This window comes from Oncorhynchus keta, chromosome 35 (genome assembly GCF_023373465.1).
Source record: "Oncorhynchus keta strain PuntledgeMale-10-30-2019 chromosome 35, Oket_V2, whole genome shotgun sequence".
NCBI lineage: Eukaryota > Metazoa > Chordata > Actinopteri > Salmoniformes > Salmonidae > Oncorhynchus > Oncorhynchus keta.
This window is the reverse complement of record NC_068455.1, coordinates 69,181,986-69,201,974: the sequence shown is the minus strand read 5'-3', so window position 1 is coordinate 69,201,974 and position 19,989 is coordinate 69,181,986. Positions and strand designations below refer to the sequence as shown.

At 42.3% G+C, this 19,989-nt stretch overlaps 1 protein-coding gene and 1 long non-coding RNA gene across 21 annotated transcripts; both read left to right on the top strand.

Annotated features, from left to right (window-relative positions):
• Positions 1 to 9,068: 9,068 nt before the first annotated feature.
• Positions 9,069 to 15,621, top strand: LOC118368939 (pulmonary surfactant-associated protein D-like). 3 transcript variants are annotated; one of them, XM_035753448.2, is made up of 5 exons: positions 9,069 to 9,323; positions 13,785 to 14,020; positions 14,146 to 14,220; positions 14,318 to 14,398; positions 15,055 to 15,621. In XM_035753448.2, exons 2-5 carry the CDS (start codon positions 13,795 to 13,797, stop codon positions 15,429 to 15,431), a joined length of 759 nt encoding a protein of 252 aa, XP_035609341.1. In that variant the 5' UTR covers positions 9,069 to 9,323; positions 13,785 to 13,794; the 3' UTR covers positions 15,432 to 15,621. The 3 variants fall into 3 exon arrangements, with proteins under 3 accessions (XP_035609341.1, XP_052353439.1, XP_035609342.1); XM_052497479.1 differs by lacking the exon at positions 9,069 to 9,323 and adding an exon at positions 9,341 to 9,488; XM_035753449.2 differs by lacking the exon at positions 9,069 to 9,323 and adding an exon at positions 13,491 to 13,622.
• An 87-nt stretch (positions 15,622 to 15,708) lies between these two features.
• LOC127916139 (uncharacterized) lies at positions 15,709 to 18,810 on the top strand. Of its 18 annotated transcripts, none has more exons than XR_008093542.1 (8): positions 15,709 to 15,888; positions 15,983 to 16,170; positions 16,265 to 16,781; positions 17,205 to 17,580; positions 17,816 to 17,956; positions 18,053 to 18,146; positions 18,335 to 18,569; positions 18,617 to 18,810. It is a non-coding gene; the product is annotated as an uncharacterized LOC127916139 (long non-coding RNA). The 18 variants fall into 18 exon arrangements; XR_008093546.1 differs by having other exon boundaries at positions 17,205 to 17,627; positions 18,100 to 18,146; XR_008093531.1 differs by having other exon boundaries at positions 17,205 to 17,627.
• Positions 18,811 to 19,989: the final 1,179 nt, after the last annotated feature.

The window sequence follows — 19,989 nt, the reverse complement described above, 5'->3', positions numbered from 1 at the left end:
ATGGCCGAGTAGCTGCACACAAGCCTAAGATCACAATGCACAATGTCAAGTGCCGGCTGGAGTGGCTTAAAGCTCGCTGCCATTGGACTCTGGAGAAGTAGATGAATCAGTCCGACTGACGAATCTGGATTTGGCGGATGCCAGGAGAAAGTTACCTACCTGAATGCATAGCGCCAACTGTAAAGTTTGGTGGTGGAATAATATTGTTTTGGGGCTGTTTTTCATGGCGTGGCCGAGTCCCCTTCGTTCCAGTGAATGGATATCTTAATGTTACAGCGTACAATGACATTCTAGACAATTCTCTGCTTCCAACTTTGTGGCAACAGATTGGGCATGTTCCATCATGACAATGCTCCGGTGCACAAATCGAGATCCATACAGAAATGGTTTGTCAAGATCAGTGTGGAACAACTTGACTGGCCTACAAAGAGCCCTGACGTCAACCCCATCGAACACCTTTGGGATGAATTGTGAAGCTGACTGCGGGCCTAATCGCCCAACATCAGTGCCCGACCTCACTAATGCTTTTGTGGCTGAATGGAAGCAAGTCCCCACAGCAATGTTCCTACATGGTGGAAAGCCTCCCCAGAAGAGTGGAGGCTGTTGTAGCAACAATGGAAAGATCAACTCCATTTTAATGCCCATGATTTTGGAATTAGATGTTCGACGTGCAGGTGTCCACATACTTGGTCATGTTCTGAATCTACAATTGAGTTAATACAAAAAATAAATTATTTTAAAAACAAGTCTTATCTGAATAAAATGTAATACTCTGCAGTCCACATTGTCACACCTATAGGCCTACCTCTTCCTAAACCATAAAAAAAGATATATATATATTTTTAAAGATAACATTTCATAGCAAGTTTATAATATACACAATTATGAATGAATGGGAATATAATTGCAACAATGTTATGTAGTTCTACTGATTTGCCCCATTTTTCACCCACAGCCACCTTTTCCAATGTAACAGTGACCGCCTGTGGCCAGCAATAATCAGGACATCATGTACATTTCTCACCCACAGCCACCTTTTCCAATGTAACAGTGACCGCCTGTGGCCAGCAATAATCAGGACATCATGTACATTTCTCACCCACAGCCACCTTTTCCAATGTAACAGTGACCGCCTGTGGCCAGCAATAATCAGGACATCATGTACATTTCTCACCCACAGCCACCTTTTCCAATGTAACAGTGACCGCCTGTGGCCAGCAATAATCAGGACATCATGTACATTTCTCACCCACAGCCACCTTTTCCAATGTAACAGTGACCGCCTGTGGCCAGCAATAATCAGGACATCATGTACATTTCTCACCCACAGCCACCTTTTCCAATGTAACAGTGACCGCCTGTGGCCAGCAATAATCAGGACATCATGTACATTTCTCACCCACAGCCACCTTTTCCAATGTAACAGTGACCGCCTGTGGCCAGCAATAATCAGGACATCATGTACATTTCTCACCCACAGCCACCTTTTCCAATGTAACAGCGACCTCCTGTGGCCAGCAATAATCAGGACATCATGTACATTTCTCACCCACAGCCACCTTTTCCAATGTAACAGCGACCTCCTGTGGCCAGCAATAATCAGGACATCATGTACATTTCTCACCCACAGCCACCTTTTCCAATGTAACAGCGACCTCCTGTGGTCGCCAATGATCAGGACATAATGCACAGCACACACACTTGTTCTAGGGGACAGATTATGTTCCACAGATCGATTAAAACCAGATCAATTTAATTGTATTTCAGAGACATTATGAAAAAGAAACAAACATGACAAAAGTTGTTTTCTATAGTTTTCAGCTATTCACCGGCAAAATAATACACATTTCAACATAGTGAAACATATGAGCAATACAGTCAATATAATCATGAAAAGCAATTGAAAGTGTACACGTATCATTATAGTTGAGACAAACTGACATGTAAATCAGGTAGCAGCGCACACAAGGTTTGTTTCTGGGTTCCGACAACAGACCATACACTCTGAATGATGCCAGTAAGCGCGTAGGATTGAGGTCACCTTGAATTCACATTAGATATGTAAATTGTAAACATGTTTCAGTTTCCTGGTAAACATAATTTTATCTCACAGGACTATATCATAAAATAACCTTATGTCTACTTTTGCAGATTTTCCTTACAAATCATGACTAATGTTTAACCCTGACGCTATCATAAAACGACTGCACACATTGAACTAAAGAGGACTGCACAAGTTGAATGTTCACACAACTTCCAGTACACTACAAGCTGAAGTATAGGCTATCCAGTTGAAGAATGGGGGGACTGACTCTGACCCTGCTGCTGCTGTGTCTGTCTGGGACTCTCAGTGAAGATGCTGGAGAAGACAACCTCAATGACATCATGGTACAGATTCAGCCTGAACAGGGACAGGACATAGAAAATGAATACAAGGCTCATAACCAACACTCTGAACAGGGACAGGACATAGAAAATGAATACAAGACTCACAACCAACACTCTGAACAGGACCAGGACATAGAAAGTGAAGTTATTTTCAAACAGAATCAAGCACCATCCCTAGCAGAGACAAACGGTAGCTGCCAGCCAGACATGTGTAACCTTCTTAGGCATCTGGGAGCCATGGAGGCCAGACTGACCACTGCAGAGAACCAGGTGGAAGAATTGAGTAACATGGAGGCTATTGTTGCTCTTCTACAGAGAGAAACTGAATGTAATCTAAATCTAATAACTTACTTTTTTTGTTAATATATTTAAATCTTCAGAATACCAAAAAACATTTTAACAACTAAGATTATGAATTAGGCTGTTTGACAAGTTTTAATGCCCAAGCAACCTGCCTACATGTTGTTTGAAGTACAATAGGCCAACACAGCTACCAGTAGTAGGTCAAACCTGTCTGTTGGGAAACCTTGGTAGAGCATGGGTTAAGTTATAGACCTTGTGGTGCTCATGTGAATTGTCTTTATTTTTCTCTTCAGACCTGCCTAACTTAAGATAGTTTTTGTGTTTAATAGTTCAAGCAGCCCAGATCAGAGTCATGGAGACCAAGCTGAGCACCAGTGAGAGCCTGATGAAGAGCATGAAGAGAGATAATGAAGGTGATAGACATTTGTATTATGTCTGGATTGGTAAAGTAACTATGGTGTGAAGTGACATCATCGCTAAGGTCAACAAGGAATAGTTGATCTCTTTTTGGTCTTAATATTAGTTTAAATTCCTGTTTTCCACTACAGCAGAGGAAGCTTCAAGTATTGTCATTTAGAGTCGACGCCACTGAGTTCAGAGTGGAGCAACAGCAAATCCTGCTGGATGAACTGAGGAGACAGAGTGAAGGTAGATAATGCTAAATAGACAATAATTACAATGTGGTTAACAAATTGATTTAGCCGAAACTACTGGAAAACAGTGTGTGAAATCGTATACATGCCCTGTTATTTGTTGTGAAGTTGTAATGTACGTGTCACGCCCTGGTCGAAGTATAGTATGTTTGTCTTCATTTATTTGGTCAGGCCAGGGTGTGACATGGGTTTTTGTGGTGCGTTTTTGTCGTGGGGTTTTTGTGGGGTGTCTAGCATAGCCTGAGGCGGTTCTCAATCAGAGTCAGGTGATTATCGTTGTCCCTGATTGGGAACCATATTTAGGCAGCCATATTCTTTGAGTGTTTCGTGGGTGATTGTTCCTGTCTCTGTGTAGTTTCACCAGATAGGCTCGGTCACTTTGGTTTTTCTTTTTTACTTGTTTTGGAAGAAGAGAACGAGCGCCATTCTCCTTGCGGAGATGGTGCTAAATACATCAACACGGTCGGTCCCTGGGATTGGGCTGGCCAACACGATTCAGTTCGCTTGGAAGGAAAAAGAGTTGGAGCCTTTAGGACGGGAATCTTTTGGAAGGATAATATTGATGGGGATTCTAAAGCTGACGGTGAAGGACGTGTTTTGTTTCCAAGGCAACTCGTTGGAGGGAGCATACGACGTGGCACTATATACAGAGGAAAAACACGATGATATCCTGAGAAGGGCAAGAGCAGTGGGAGGTGAGAGGCCGATGTGCCACTACTAAATAACAAGCCTGGCGAAGAATTACTTTAGGGTTGTAACTGTCAACATTTACAACCCTTACGTTAAGGACGAAGAGGTGAGGGCTTTTCTGGGGAGATACATGGATAACTTCTCCTCAGCAAGGCACCTCAAAGACTCCTCCTCAGAGAGGACCCAAAGGGACATGGTGGCTACCTCCATCCTCCTGCTATGTCCTCCCTAGGGGCTGACAGGGGGACGTTGTTTTATGCACGTCAGCCCCCATTTTGCAGGCGCTGTATGGCCTACGGTGACATATTCGCCTCGTGCAGTACAAGAAAATGCAGATTCTGTGCATCTGAGGATCACGAGGCGAGGGATTGTGACAAGCCTAAGACGTGCCATGGGTGTGGCTCGTCAGCACACCTGTGGCGGGGGTGCCCGGCCCGTCAGAGGTCATATGCGTCTGCGGCTGGGGGGGATCAGGAGCGGGGGATGGGGGAAGAAGAGGAGGGGAAGGAAGCACGCCTCATGACCAGAGTACAGGTCCAGAGGGGAAGGCCACAAGGAAGGAGGAGGAGCAAGAAGCGGCGGATGGAAGAGAGAAGGAAATGGAAGGCACGGGAGTAGGAGAACCAGGAAAAGCGGCGGAAGAAGGCAACCGAGTGGAGGAGCATGAGAGAGAGAAGAAAGCGAGGGAGGAGTGGTGGAGAAGGAGACGGTGGAAGAGCAAGTGGACTGGGGGAAAGTGCCCTGGTGGAAGAGATGTGGGGTATGGTGGAGGAGCTGGCGGGGGGGGGTATCTCTCCACTGCCGCCATCACCAAAGAAGAGAATGAAGAGGAGGGTGCGATTGGCCGACAGTGAGGGGAGGGGATGGCCAAGAGAGTGATGGGGGTGGGAGAAACCTCTGGGTTGCTGCTGGTTTCCCCAGGCCCTCAACTTCTGTTGGGTGGGGACACACCTAACAAGACTCAGGACTGGGTACAGGAGGAGGTGGGGAGTTTTTTGTTTGGGGACTCAGCCTCCCCAATTTTTTTCCAAACCAGCTGCAACACTGGGGAGGGGGAGGATTGTGGGGGTAGACCCAGGGTGCAGGGCACCCCGGAGCCAAACACTATTCCTGCATCCTGGGATGGTGTGATGGAGGAAGAGGGGAGGATGTCGGGATTACGGATGGTGTTCTCACCGGTAGATATGGAGCAGGGGAGCATCGGGTGAGTCTCCTGTTTTTGTTTTTTTTCTGTCTGGGTTTAGAATTTGAGTGTATTACATGTTCTTATTTTTTCATGGAGTCTAATTTTACTTTTGTTAGTTTAAATGTAAGGGGTTTAAGGGATTTTGTTAAGAGGAGGGCGGTTTTTAGTTATTTGGAGGGTGTGGGGTTTGATTTTTGTTTTTTACAGGAGGTTCACCTGACGGATGGAGGGGATGTTAGTAGGTTTAAGAAGGAGTGGGACAAGGGGGGAGTCGGTTTGGGGTGTTGGGGGGGTGCACTCATCGGGGGTAGGGATTTTGTGTGGGCACAGGGAGGTAAAAGTGGAGGATTCTTTTGTGGTAATGCAGGGGAGGGTTATAGGGGTGGATGTCACGATAAGGGATTGTAAATTTAGATTAGTGGTGGTGTATGGGCCACAGGTGGTAGCAGACAGGAGGGAGATGGACTGTCTGACGCCCCTGTGTGTCACAAATAGGAAATTAGTGATAGGGGGGGATTTTAATACAGATTTAGGAAGAGGGGGGGGGATAGCAGTGCGGGCGCCATTGCCAGGCTAATGGCTTGCCATGGTCTGGTAGATGGTGGTCTGCACACTACTCCGAAAATGGACGGTCCTACATGGCGCAACTCCAGGGGGGTTGAGCGGAGGCTCGACTATATTTTTGTACCCAGGTCTTTGGGTAAGTTGTCTGGGCGACTGCTGCCTGTTTTCTTTTCGGATCACGACGGGGTGCTCCTGCAGGTGGGGTCGCCAGTCTGCCTCTTTGGTAGGGGGTACTGGAAGTTAGATCGGGATGTGCTGGAGGAGCAGGCTTTTGTTGACGGGTTTTATGGTTTATTTTGGAGGCTTGAAGGCCTCCGGTCCATGTGCGAGGGGGTGTTAGAGTGATCAGGTAAAGAGTTGGAAGACACGATGGAAGAACTATAAGAGTGGATTTCTCCCAATAATCTCTCCTTCCTCCTGAAGTGTCCACTCATTTACAAGTCCCCACAAAGTTAAAAGGGTGAATGACCAATCTAAAAGGCTCGCCTCAGTAGCAAAGTAATAGTTTTTATTGCACATATTCATGCACAGTACAATGTATATTTCTTGTTTTAGTTGCTTCTGATCTAGTCTCTCCTCTGATAAGGGTGTCTCCCTGATACTTCTCTACAGGTGTCTTCACTGTATTTACAAGATTATAGTATATATATTTTCCTGCTACTTCTCTACATGTGTCTTCAATGTATTTACAAGATTATAGTATATATATCTTCCTGCTACTTCTCTACAGGTGTCTTCACTGTATTTACAAGATTATAGTATATATATTTTCCTGCTACATCTCTACAGGTGTCTTCACTGTATTTACAAGATTATAGTATATATCTCTTCCTGCTACTTCTCTACATGTGTCTTCAATGTATTTACAAGATTATAGTATATATATATCTTCCTGCTACTTCTCTACAGGTGTCTTCAATGTATTTACAAGATTATAGTATATATATCTTCCTGCCACTTCTCTACAGGTGTCTTCAATTTATTTACAAGATTATAGTATTATAGTATATATCTCTTCCTGCTACTTCTCTACAGGTGTCTTCAATGTATTTACAAGATTATTTTATTATAGTATATATCTCTTCCTGCTACTTCTCTACAGGTGTCTTCAATGTATTTACAAGATTATATTATTATAGTATATATCCCTTCCTGCTACTTCTCTACAGGTGTCTTCAATGTATTTACAAGATTATAGTATTATAGTATATATCTCTTCCTGCTACTTCTCTACAGGTGTCTTCAATGTATTTACAAGATTATAGTATATATATATTCCTGCCACTTCTCTACAGGTGTCTTCAATTTATTTACAATATTATAGTATTATAGTATATATCTCTTCCTGCTACTTCTCTACAGGTGTCTTCAATGTATTTACAAGATTATAGTATATATATCTTCCTGCCACTTCTCTACAGGTGTCTTCAATTTATTTACAATATTATAGTATTATAGTATATATATCTTCCTGCTACTTCTCTACAGGTGTGTGTGTGTATATATATATATATATATATATATATATATATCCATGCTACTCCTCTAGAGGTGTCTTCAATGTATTTATAGTATTATAGTACTGATCTCTCCCTGCTACTCCTCTTCAGGTGTCTTCAATGTATTATAGTACTGATCTCTCCCTGCTACTCCTCTTCAGGTGTCTTCAATGTATTATAGTACTGATCTCTCCCTGCTACTCCTCTTCAGGTGTCTTCAGTGCGGCAGTGAAAGGAGTCTACTACTTCAGCTTCTCATAATTTGCCAATAGCCAGCACAACGTCTGTGTAAGTCTGTTTAGGAATAATGTACGCATGTTGTCTGCGTGTGATCATCATTCAGAGCATGACAGCTCTGATAGCTCTGGTAATGGAGGGACACTACATCTAGAACAGGGAGACCATGTCTACATGACTCTTCATGCTCATTCACACATATTTGCAGACTTCTAAAACTGCAGCACATTCAGGGGCTTCCTGCTTTTCAGAACATAAGGATAAATCCCATGAAAACAAAAATGGAATGTGTTTCAAATGGCACACTATTCCATATATAGTGCACTACTTTTGACCAGGACCCATATATCTCTGGGAAAAAGTAGTGCTCTATATTAGGATTAGGGTGCCATTTGGGATTTAGCCATACTGTATGTCAGCACATTTCCATGGGTAAAATACAATGTTCAAATTAGTAGAACTAAAAATAAATGACCAATTTTGTCTGAAAATAACTATTCTGCAATAAGAGTTTGTTTGTGAAAGTAGTGCAATATAAAAAAATGTTTTGACTCTGTCCAAACTCTTTCTGAGAAATGCTCTGTAATGTTTTAAAGGAAATGATTAACGGAAAATGAACACATTTGAGAGATTGTCAAATGATTCCAGAGTTAGCATATGAATGTTGTGTGACATAAAATATGGATTTTAACTTGAAATGTGACGGAATAAATCTGAGATATTGTCAAATCCAATGTGTTTGTATGTCATACTGTAACGGTTTTCTTCTGGTGAAAGAGAGGCGGACCAAAATGCAGCGTGGTGGTTATTCATGTTTTTAATAAAGACGACTATACATGAACAGACTAAACAAAACAAGAAAAATGAAAACCTAAACAGTCCTATCTGGTGCAAACACAGAGACAGGAACAATCACCCACAAAACCCAACACAAAACAGGCTACCTAACAATGACTAACACCTGCCTCTGATTGAGAACCATATCAGGCCAAACATAGAAATAGACAAACCAGACACACAACATAGAATGCCCACCCAGCTCACGTCCTGACCAACACTAAAACAAGGAAAACACATACGAACGATGGACAGAACGTGACACATACTGTACACTTCCTACGATGCAGGACTTTTGACTCATCTTACAAACTAACATAGGCCTTAAATGTATAGATTAAGATTACAATTAGATTCCCACTGGGCACCGGTTAAATCAACACTGTTTCCACTTCATTTCAATGAAATGACGTTGAACCAAAGTTGGATTGACGTCCGTGTCCAGTGGATTGCTCCCTTGTCTTGATTTATTGGCACCTGTTCATGTTTCCCAGAAAATAATAATTCTGCACCATCTGGGTCATTTCCTCTATGATCTACAGAGAGTCATGTGTAGATCATGGTGACTGCTGGGTTCCTAGAAGTGTGTCAGGGCCATAATAATATGATCTTTTATTTCAGAGGGCAAAGATCCTTTGTTTTTAGGTCACTTTGTAGTGTTTCCTTGTAATGGTTGTTAAACTGATTGTTGGGAAGATTTATACCCCTGACATAAAAGAGCTAGTTATCAAGTCCCAACCATAAAGTTGTAGAAGTTATACATTAGCACAGAGAACAATATACTGTGTGTACTGTAACAGCAACTATTGATCTGTGTACTGATTAGGCATCAAGTCTACTATAAAGTAGAAGACTATAAACCGGTGTACACTGTAAATATTCATAAACAGAGCTCAGTCTCTTTACTGTAACAGGAACTATTGATCTGTGTACTCATCCTGCTTCATACAGAGAACTACCACAAAGGTAAGTAAGATTTGTATATATGATTGGACAATGCGTCTGCTATATTTATTACAGAGGGATGTTTCAGCTGTGGCTGACTGACGCTAAACAAGCCTTCTGCAGTTGCTACATCCATTTTTGGACTCATACATCTTTCATTTTTACATTTAACCTTTATTGAACAAGGTAAGTCAGTTAAGAACAAATTCTTATTTACAGTGATTGGCCTACCCCGGACGACGCTGGGCCAATTGTGCGCTGCCCTATGGGACTCCCAATCATGGTGACTGGGTTATCCTCTGACACCGCCTATTATATAGGTCCTGGATGTCCGGAAGCTTGGCCCCAGTGATGTAATGGGCCGTACACACTACCCTCTGTAGCGTCTTACGGTCAAATGCAGAGCAGTTGCCGTACCAGACAGTGATGCAACCGGTCAGGATGTCTGTGGTGACACCTCTAGCACTGAGATGCAGTGCCTTAGACCACTGTGCCACTCAGGAGACCTAAATGAATGAATGATTATTAAATGAATGATATGTACCCATTGATTCTTGTAGAATAGAACTGATAAATGCATCATGAACGTAGTTCAACAGTCGTAACCCTTCAGAACTCAAAATATTGTTCAACTCCAATGTTTGTAAACAAAGTAAATGTAAACAAACACTGTAGAGCCTCAAAATATGGTTAAAACTATATTTTGATATCATGGATGGTCAGTCCATGCATCAAAAGCACTGTCTATGAATTTGAGCCTGGTAGCTTCTGTCCGGCCACTTTACCATAAAGGCTTGATTGGCGGAGTCCATTTTAGAATAAGGCTGTAACATAACAAAATAAGGCTGTAACATAACAAAATAAGGCTGTAACATAACAAAATAAGGCTGTAACATAACAAAATAAGGCTGTAACATAACAAAATAAGGCTGTAACATAACAGAATAAGGCTGTAACATAACAAAATAAGGCTGTAACATAACAAAATAAGGCTGTAACATAACAAAATAAGGCTGTAACATAACAAAATAAGGCTGTAACATAACAAAATAAGGCTGTAACATAACAAAATAAGGCTGTAACATAACAAAATAAGGCTGTAACATAACAGAATAATAACAAAATAAGGCTGTAACATAACAAAATAAGGCTGTAACATAACAAAATAATAACAAAATAAGGCTGTAACATAACAAAATAAGGCTGTAACATAACAAAATAAGGCTGTAACAAAATAAGGCTGTAACATAACAGAATAACAAAATAAGGCTGTAACATAACAAAATAAGGCTGTAACATAACAAAATAAGGCTGTAACATAACAAAATAAGGCTGTAACATAACAGAATAAGGCTGTAACATAACAAAATAAGGCTGTAACATAACAAAATAAGGCTGTAACATAACAGAATAAGGCTGTAACATAACAAAATAAGGCTGTAACATAACAGAATAAGGCTGTAACATAACAAAATAAGGCTGTAACATAACAGAATAAGGCTGTAACATAACAGAATAAGGCTGTAACATAACAATGTGTAAACAGTCAGGTGGTCTGAATACCTTCCCAAATGCTCTGTATATATCACAGTGTCAAGGCATATGAACAAACAGAGTAAACAATACAATTATCCCAGCACATAGGTTGTAATATGGCTTTTTGGGGGGGGCTTGGCTTCCCCAGTGATTTTACCCAAGCACCGCTACTGATTGTATCATTTCAAATCCAAAATGCTTGAGTACAGAGCCAAAACAACAACAAACATTGTCACTGTCCCAATACCTTTGGACCTCACTGTATGTTTTCCTGAATTAGAGCAGATGGTGGTAACAAATAGCATAGTCCTACTGTCTGTATTTTGGTTTTTTAAAAGCACACATTTTGCCTAGTGGCACCGTGGCACTGTTAGTCTACTCCTGTTGTTTATGAAGCTTCTGACAAATACAATTTGAAAGAACAAACTCAATATACTCAACATAATACAATTATTCAAACCAAATCAAAACTGTGTAGAAATGTTGATCGACCTGTATTCATACAGTGTCTTGACTGTCCAGCTCACTAATAATCACTAGACAGTTGGGGTTCATCGAAAATAACCCTAAACTATGGTTAGAGGACAATTTTTTAGCAGATTTGGAATGCAAGGAAATAACCCATTTTCAGTGCAGCCGTCTGGACCTCGTTGAAGACCGAACGTATCCCCCAGGGCAAAATGACTCCGGACACCCCTGTCCTAAAATGTGTTTTTGGTCTAAGAGTAACGTTATACTTAAGCAATAAGGCCAGAGGAGGTGTGGTATATCACCAAAATACCACGGCTGTCAGCAAATCAGCATTCAGGGCTCAAACCACCCAGTTTATACTATATGATTTTGTATTAGGTTCTGTTATGTAGAATACTAATAAAACATGTGACTTTAGTGAGCAAGCCTCACTGTGAGAAGTGACGAAGCTTCTGTTTCATGCAGTCAGTTCATCTACTGTCGGGAGAAAAGGTATTGCATATTAATATAGGCTATGTTAATTGCACGTAAATAAAGATTGCTTCTCTGCCACACCCACAACGGGAGCACAATCATGGCCTCCGATTCACAGGCGGACACGTTGGAACAGACTCAGGGTCTGTTTCTGTGGCATCGGAAACGCTAAAAGGCTCATGGTTAGTGTAGTATTTTGTGCTCTCTGAAACCAACTAACGGCAAAAACAGTGGTTGAAACATTCATAAACGGGTGGGCACTAGATCAACATTCGAATTGCTTTGCAATCTCAGGAGAAAATAGAACGTCTACGTTGCACAATAATAGCATCACTATCGCTAACATATATCGTGTTGTTTTTATGATGATTCCTTTAGTAAAAGGGAGTTATGAAATCTGAAGACACATTAAGTTAACTGAAACACATTCAACCAATCATATTTACTTTTCTAACATGAACTTCTGCGCTGCACAGGTGTGTGAATTGTCTTACTTTGTCTTTTTAGTGTTTCCTTAACACAGAGGAGGACGCTGTTATGCCTAAATTCGACCCAAAACCAACAAAGAAGTCTGCAGTGTCGAGAGCGGTTGTAGGGAACCAATCAATATGTCAAGAAAAGCTCTAAACCATGCCAGCCCACACTTCATTTCTATCTAGTACGAGACTGAACTGTGTGTTATATGGATCCAAGCTGCTAGTTTTTTTTTATCTACAGAAATTGTGCCCACTGGGGGAGCAAGTCAACTTGGTTGAATCAACTTTCATTTTAACCCCAAAGAATCTGTGATGATGTTAAATCAATGTGGAAAACTGATTACTTACCTACTGTTCACCTAATGCCTTTTTTTTGCACTGTTGGGTAGAGCCTGTAAGTAAGTATTTCACTGTTCACCTGTTGTATTCAGCGCACGTGACAAATAAACTTGGATTTGATTTGATGTGGAAAAGTGATTGGATTTGCAAAAAGGCATCAATGTAAGGCAGGGGACTCCAACCTTTCCAGCTCGAGAGCTACTTTTCAAATAGGAACATCCTTCTCTTCTTCTCTCCTGTGAAACTCTTCCCCAAGTCCTTAATGTACAAGATAAAGTAATACACTGTTTTCTGTCAATATACCTGGTAAAATAATGGTTAATAAACCATGCTAAGGTGGGCCCCCCAAATTCTGTTTTAGATTTTTCCAAATTATGTTTTCAAAATGTATTTATTTTTCCTGGTTTTAGATTTTCTTTGTTTTTCACTATCAAAATTACAATTGTTAATAGAGAAAATAAATATTGAATGTTGTGAGTCCTTGTCAATGCTTGAATCACATCAGAAGTAAAACATTTAGGTCTGGTCCTTTAGACACCGAGGGGTGCACGTTTTGGTTTTTGCTACGCAGCTGATTCAGCTGATTCAAATGATCAAAGATGGATGATTATTTGAATCAGCTGTGTAGTGCTAGGGCAAAAAGCAAAATATACAACCGTTTTGGGTTACGAGGACAGAGTCTGAGAAACGCTGAGCTAAAATATCTACATTTGTTAGTTTTCTTCCAGACCTAAAATGTTTGACAAAAAAATTGGTCACTCTCCAAAAGAGTCATGGCTAGAAGGGATCCAGCTTTTGTCAAATGTACATCAAAGGCTATCATCTGTCCACTAATACTGAACTAGTATAGGCCCAGTGCACTACGTTTGTGAGAAAAATAAGTGTCAGATGTTTTGTATTTTTTATCAATAAATAAAACAATATTCCGTTTTTTGTGTGGGGGTGCTGCAGAAATCCTATGGCCCAGTGCATATTTCTGCAGGCAAGAAGGAGAGGCTATAAGGACATTCCTGACCTGCAAAACGTAACCCTGAAACTAACCCTAACCTTAACATAATTTTATCAAATTCTGAAATTAAATATTGTTTGTACCAGGAGTGTCTAAATAGCCTTTTTGCAGGCAAGAGGTTGGGTTGATGTTACCTCCACCATGCAATCCCAATGACTCTGAGCCTGTTCTCCTCAGAGACCACTAGATGGCGATGCCCCGGTTGTTTCTCAGCATTCTGCTGACCTCACAATTGACTGTGTTCCTGCCAAGTGAAGCCCAAAAGCAAACCCCTCCCCCTCACACTTCCAGCCCGAGCTGCCCAGCTTATCCCGGTGTCCCTGGCATACCTGGTCATAACGGTCTGCCTGGGAGAGATGGGAGGGACGGGCATGACGGAGTCACAGGACCCAAGGGAGAGAAAGGACACCCTGGTAGGGGACATTAAAGAATGTGTTATCTAGCATCAAGGCATGGCACAGTTCCCAATACAAAAAAAAAAAATTTTTGAGGAATGATCTGTACAAAATTAAATGTATGTTGTTCTATGTCATTCTAGGAGGAATAGGGGTACAGGGACCCCCTGGTGATGTGGGGCCAGCTGGACCTAAAGGGGAGATAGGGGAGCCAGGAGGTAATTAACAGTCCTTGCTTGACCTGTTGGGATAGTACTTGTTGAGGTGCAATCCAGAACATAGACAGTGATAGAGAAATGTGTCATGTTCTTTCAGATGCAGGAGGCAACAGTGTGATCAGCCATTTACTCGCTGAGATCCAACAGCTCAAAGCCAGACAGGCTAATCTTGAGAAGGGTAAGACTTTCTCTTTTGAAAAATGATTTTTTTTCAATTATAAATTGTAAATGTGTTTCAAAAGATATATACACTGAGTGTACAAAATATTAGGAACACCTTCCTAATATTGAGTTGCATCCCTTTTGCCCTCAGAACAGCCTCAATTCGTTGGGACATGGACTCCACAAGGTGTCGAAAGCATTCCACAGGGATGCTGGCCCATGTTGACTCCAATGCTTCCCACAGTTGTGTGAAGTTGACTAGATGTCCTTTGGGTGGTGGACCATTCTTGATACACACAGGAAACTATTGAGTGTGAAAAACCCAGCAGCATCGCAGTTATTGACACACTCAAACCAGTGTGCCTGGCGCCTACTACCATACTCAGTTCAAAGGCACTTAAATTGTTTGTCTTAACTATTCACCTTCTGAATGGCACACATACACAATCCATGTCTCAAATTATTCTTTAACCTGTTATTGTTTAACCTGTCACCTCCCATTCATGCATTTGATCATAGCTTTCACCTGGATTCACCTGGTCAGTCTATGTCATGGAAAGAGCAGGAGTTCCTAATGTTTTGTACACTCAGTGTGTTTCACATTTACACCCACATTCAACAAGGAAATCGGTCAGTATGACTCACAGAAAGAATGACATGATTTATTTCAAGCTGCAAGCTTCAGGGTCTTCCAGAAGGCAGGGGACAAATATTTAGTGTCCAATGGAGTGCTGGGGAGTTTCGATGAAGGTTTGAAGTTCTGCAACAACGTTGGTGCGACGCTGGTCATGCCAAGGAATGATGTGGAGAACCAAGCGCTTTCCAAATTCATTGTTGGTGCTTCTTATGGTTTCCTGGGAGCAACAGACAGGAAAACAGAGGGTGTTTGGGTAGATTTGAATGACGAGCCACTGACGTATCTGGACTGGCACAGTGGAGAACCAAACAGTGGAGGTAATGGTATAGAAGACTGTATTGCAACAACAACCTCTGGACCTTGGGTTGATTTTTCCTGTGATGCAAACATTGTTATAATATGTGAAATTTAAACATTTAAAGATGGGATTTTTTTCCCATAAAATCACTGACCTACATTTTAATTGCTACTAAATGAATTGTCAAGCAAATTATCTTACCAAATCTTAAAGGGCAATACTAATATATCACAACCATCCAGCAGACACTGTTTATGAGAGCTGCAAATTATTTACAAACGGTCAATAAAATGAATAAAAAAGAGCAAGGAATTGTGTGTTTCTCTCTCGGACCAGTTGATGTCCATGTTTGTTTAGTGTGGCGGTTTGACAACCAGGACCAGGTGATGTCCATGTTTGTTTAGTGTGGCGGTTTGACAACCAGGACCGGGTGATGTCCATGTTTGTTTAGTGTGGCGGTTTGACAACCAGGACCAGTTGATGTCCATGTTTGTTTAGTGTGGCGGTTTGACAACCAGGACCAGGTGATGTCCATGTTTGTTTAGTGTGGCGGTTTGACAACCAGGACCAGGTGATGTCCATGTTTGTTTAGTGTGGCGGTTTGACAACCAGGACCAGTTGATGTCCATGTTTGTTTAGTGTGGCGGTTTGAGAACCAGGACCAGTTGATGTCCATGTTTGTTTAGTGTGGCGGTTTGACAACCAGGACCAGTTGATGTCCATGTTTGTTTAGTGTGGCGGTTTGACAACCAGGACCAGGTGATGTCCATGTTTGTTTAGTGTGGCGGTTTGACAACCAGGACCAGGTGATGTCCATGTTTGTTTAGTGTGGCGGTTTGACAACCAGGACCAGGTGATGTCCATGTTTGTTTAGTGTGGCGGTTTGACAACCAGGACCAGTTGATGTCCATGTTTGTTTAGTGTGGCGGTTTGACAACCAGGACCAGGTGATGTCCATGTTTGTTTAGTGTGGCGGTTTGACAACCAGGACCAGTTGATGTCCATGTTTGTTTAGTGTGGCAGTTTGAGAACCAGGACCAGTTGATGTCTATGTTTGTTTAGTGTGGCGGTTTGACAACCAGGACCAGGTGATGTCCATGTTTGTTTAGTGTGGCGGTTTGACAACCAGGACCAGTTGATGTCCATGTTTGTTTAGTGTGGCGGTTTGAGAACCAGGACCAGTTGATGTCCATGTTTGTTTAGTGTGGCGGTTTGACAACCAGGACCAGGTGATGTCCATGTTTGTTTAGTGTGGCGGTTTGAGAACCAGGACCAGTTGATGTCCATGTTTGTTTAGTGTGGCGGTTTGACAACCAGGACCAGGTGATGTCCATGTTTGTTTAGTGTGGCGGTTTGACAACCAGGACCAGTTGATGTCCATGTTTGTTTAGTGTGGCGGTTTGAGAACCAGGACCAGTTGATGTCCATGTTTGTTTAGTGTGGCGGTTTGACAACCAGGACCAGGTGATGTCCATGTTTGTTTAGTGTGGCGGTTTGACAACCAGGACCAGTTGATGTCCATGTTTGTTTAGTGTGGCGGTCTGACAACCAGGACCAGTTGATGTCCATGTTTGTTTAGTGTGGCGGTTTGACAACCAGGACCAGTTGATGTCCATGTTTGTTTAGTGTGGCAGTTTGACAACCAGGACCAGGTGATGTCCATATTTGTTTAGTGTGGCGGTTTGACAACCAGGACCAGTTGATGTCCATGTTTGTTTAGTGTGGCGGTTTGACAACCAGGACCAGTTGATGTCCATGTTTGTTTAGTGTGGCGGTTTGACAACCAGGACCAGGTGATGTCCATGTTTGTTTAGTGTGGCAGTTTGAGAACCAGGACCAGTTGATGTCCATGTTTGTTTAGTGTGGCGGTTTGACAACCAGGACCAGTTGATGTCCATGTTTGTTTAGTGTGGCGGTTTGACAACCAGGACCAGGTGATGTCCATGTTTGTTTAGTGTGGCAGTTTGACAACCAGGACCAGTTGATGTCCATGTTTGTTTAGTGTGGCGGTTTGACAACCAGGACCAGTTGATGTCCATGTTTGTTTAGTGTGGCGGTTTGACAACCAGAACCAGGTGATGTCCATGTTTGTTTAGTGTGGCAGTTTTACAACCAGGACCAGGTGATGTCCATGTTTGTTTAGTGTGGCGGTTTGACAACCAGGACCAGTTGATGTCCATGTTTGTTTATTGTGGCGGTTTGACAACCAGGACCAGGTGATGTCCATGTTTGTTTAGTGTGGCGGTTTGACAACCAGGACCAGGTGATGTCCATGTTTGTTTAGTGTGGCGGTTTGACAACCAGGACCAGGTGATGTCCATGTTTGTTTAGTGTGGCGGTTTGACAACCAGGACCAGGTGATGTCCATGTTTGTTTAGTGTGGCAGTTTGACAACCAGGACCAGTTGATGTCCATGTTTGTTTAGTGTGGCGGTTTGACAACCATGACCAGGTGATGTCCATGTTTGTTTAGTGTGGCGGTTTGAGAACCAGGACCAGGTGATGTCCATGTTTGTTTAGTGTGGCAGTTTGACAACCAGGACCAGTTGATGTCCATGTTTGTTTAGTGTGGCGGTTTGACAACCAGGACCAGGTGATGTCCATGTTTGTTTAGTGTGGCGGTTTGACAACCAGGACCAGGTGATGTCCATGTTTGTTTAGTGTGGCGGTTTTTGACAACCAGGACCAGTTGATGTCCATGTTTGTTTATTGTGGCGGTTTGACAACCAGGACCAGGTGATGTCCATGTTTGTTTAGTGTGGCGGTTTGACAACCAGGACCAGGTGATGTCCATGTTTGTTTAGTGTGGCGGTTTGACAACCAGGACCAGGTGATGTCCATGTTTGTTTAGTGTGGCGGTTTGACAACCAGGACCAGGTGATGTCCATGTTTGTTTAGTGTGGCAGTTTGACAACCAGGACCAGTTGATGTCCATGTTTGTTTAGTGTGGCGGTTTGACAACCATGACCAGGTGATGTCCATGTTTGTTTAGTGTGGCGGTTTGAGAACCAGGACCAGGTGATGTCCATGTTTGTTTAGTGTGGCAGTTTGACAACCAGGACCAGTTGATGTCCATGTTTGTTTAGTGTGGCGGTTTGACAACCAGGACCAGGTGATGTCCATGTTTGTTTAGTGTGGCGGTTTGACAACCAGGACCAGGTGATGTCCATGTTTGTTTAGTGTGGCGGTTTGACAACCAGGACCAGGTGATGTCCATGTTTGTTTAGTGTGGCGGTTTGACAACCAGGACCAGGTGATGTCCATGTTTGTTTAGTGTGGCAGTTTGACAACCATGACCAGGTGATGTCCATGTTTGTTTAGTGTGGCGGTTTGACAACCAGGACCAGGTGATGTCCATGTTTGTTTAGTGTGGCGGTTTGACAACCAGGACCAGGTGATGTCCATGTTTGTTTAGTGTGGCGGTTTGACAACCAGGACTAGGTGATGTCCATGTTTGTTTAGTGTGGCGGTTTGACAACCAGGACCAGTTGATGTCCATGTTTGTTTAGTGTGGTGGTTTGACAACCAGGACCAGTTGATGTCCATGTTTGTTTAGTGTGGCAGATTGAGAACCAGGACCAGTTGATGTCCATGTTTGTTTAGTGTGGTGGTTTGACAACCAGGACAAAGTAGGCTATTTTATCATCTCACACGGCTCACAATGGAAACATCTTCCTTTCAGGTGCAGCACAGGACAATATGGATGTAACCAACACAGTCGAACATTATTCTTCCTTTTATATAAGGAGTTACATGTATTTTTCAACATAACACAGTTAGAACAATGTATTATTTCAACCCAGAATAACGTCACATTTGTTTAGGGTTCAGAGGAGATATAGTGAATGAAGACAGCGAACAAACTGACGTGAAACGTGTCTGTTATTCTGTGCTATGCTCATATTTGATGTGATTGTAACCCAATAGCAGCCCCTAGTGGTGATCTGGAATAACCTCACCTTTCTGAGACCACACCTAAACACAGGTGTCATGAATTATTTGTTGACCTTCCAAGTCTGCGTTCCAATTCTCTACACTTCTCCAGAAGAGTGCACTTGTTCACTCCCCCTCATGTTTTTAAAAGTATTATACTGAACCAGAATATAAATGCAACATGTAAAGTGTTTGTCCCATGTATCAAGGGCTGAAATGAAAGATCCCAGGAATATTCCATCAGCACAAAAAGCTTATTTCTGTCAAATTTTGTGCATAACTTTCTTTACATCCCTCTTAGTGAGCATTTCTCCTTTGCCAAGAGAATCCATTCATCTGACAGGTGTGGAATGTCAAGAGCTAATTAAAGAGTATGATATTTAACAGTGTTGTGGTGTCTCTTGTCGTGATGTGTGTTTTGTCCTATATTTGTCATTTTAATCCCAGCCCCTGATCTCGCAGGAGACCCTTTGCATTTTGGTAGGCCATTATTGAAAATAAAAATGTGTTCTTAACTGACATGCCTAGTTAAATGAAGGAAAAAATACAAAAAATAGAAAAAAACACTGGCGGACCTTGCCACTCTAAAGTGTGCCGTTTTGCCACACAAGTCAATGCCTCAGATGTTTCGAGGGAGTGTGCAATTGGCATGCTGACTGCAGGAATGTCCACCAGAGCTGTTGAGTGATGGCCGAACGGCATAGGCAAGATGGAGTAGATGGTAGGGCTCCGGGCAGCCG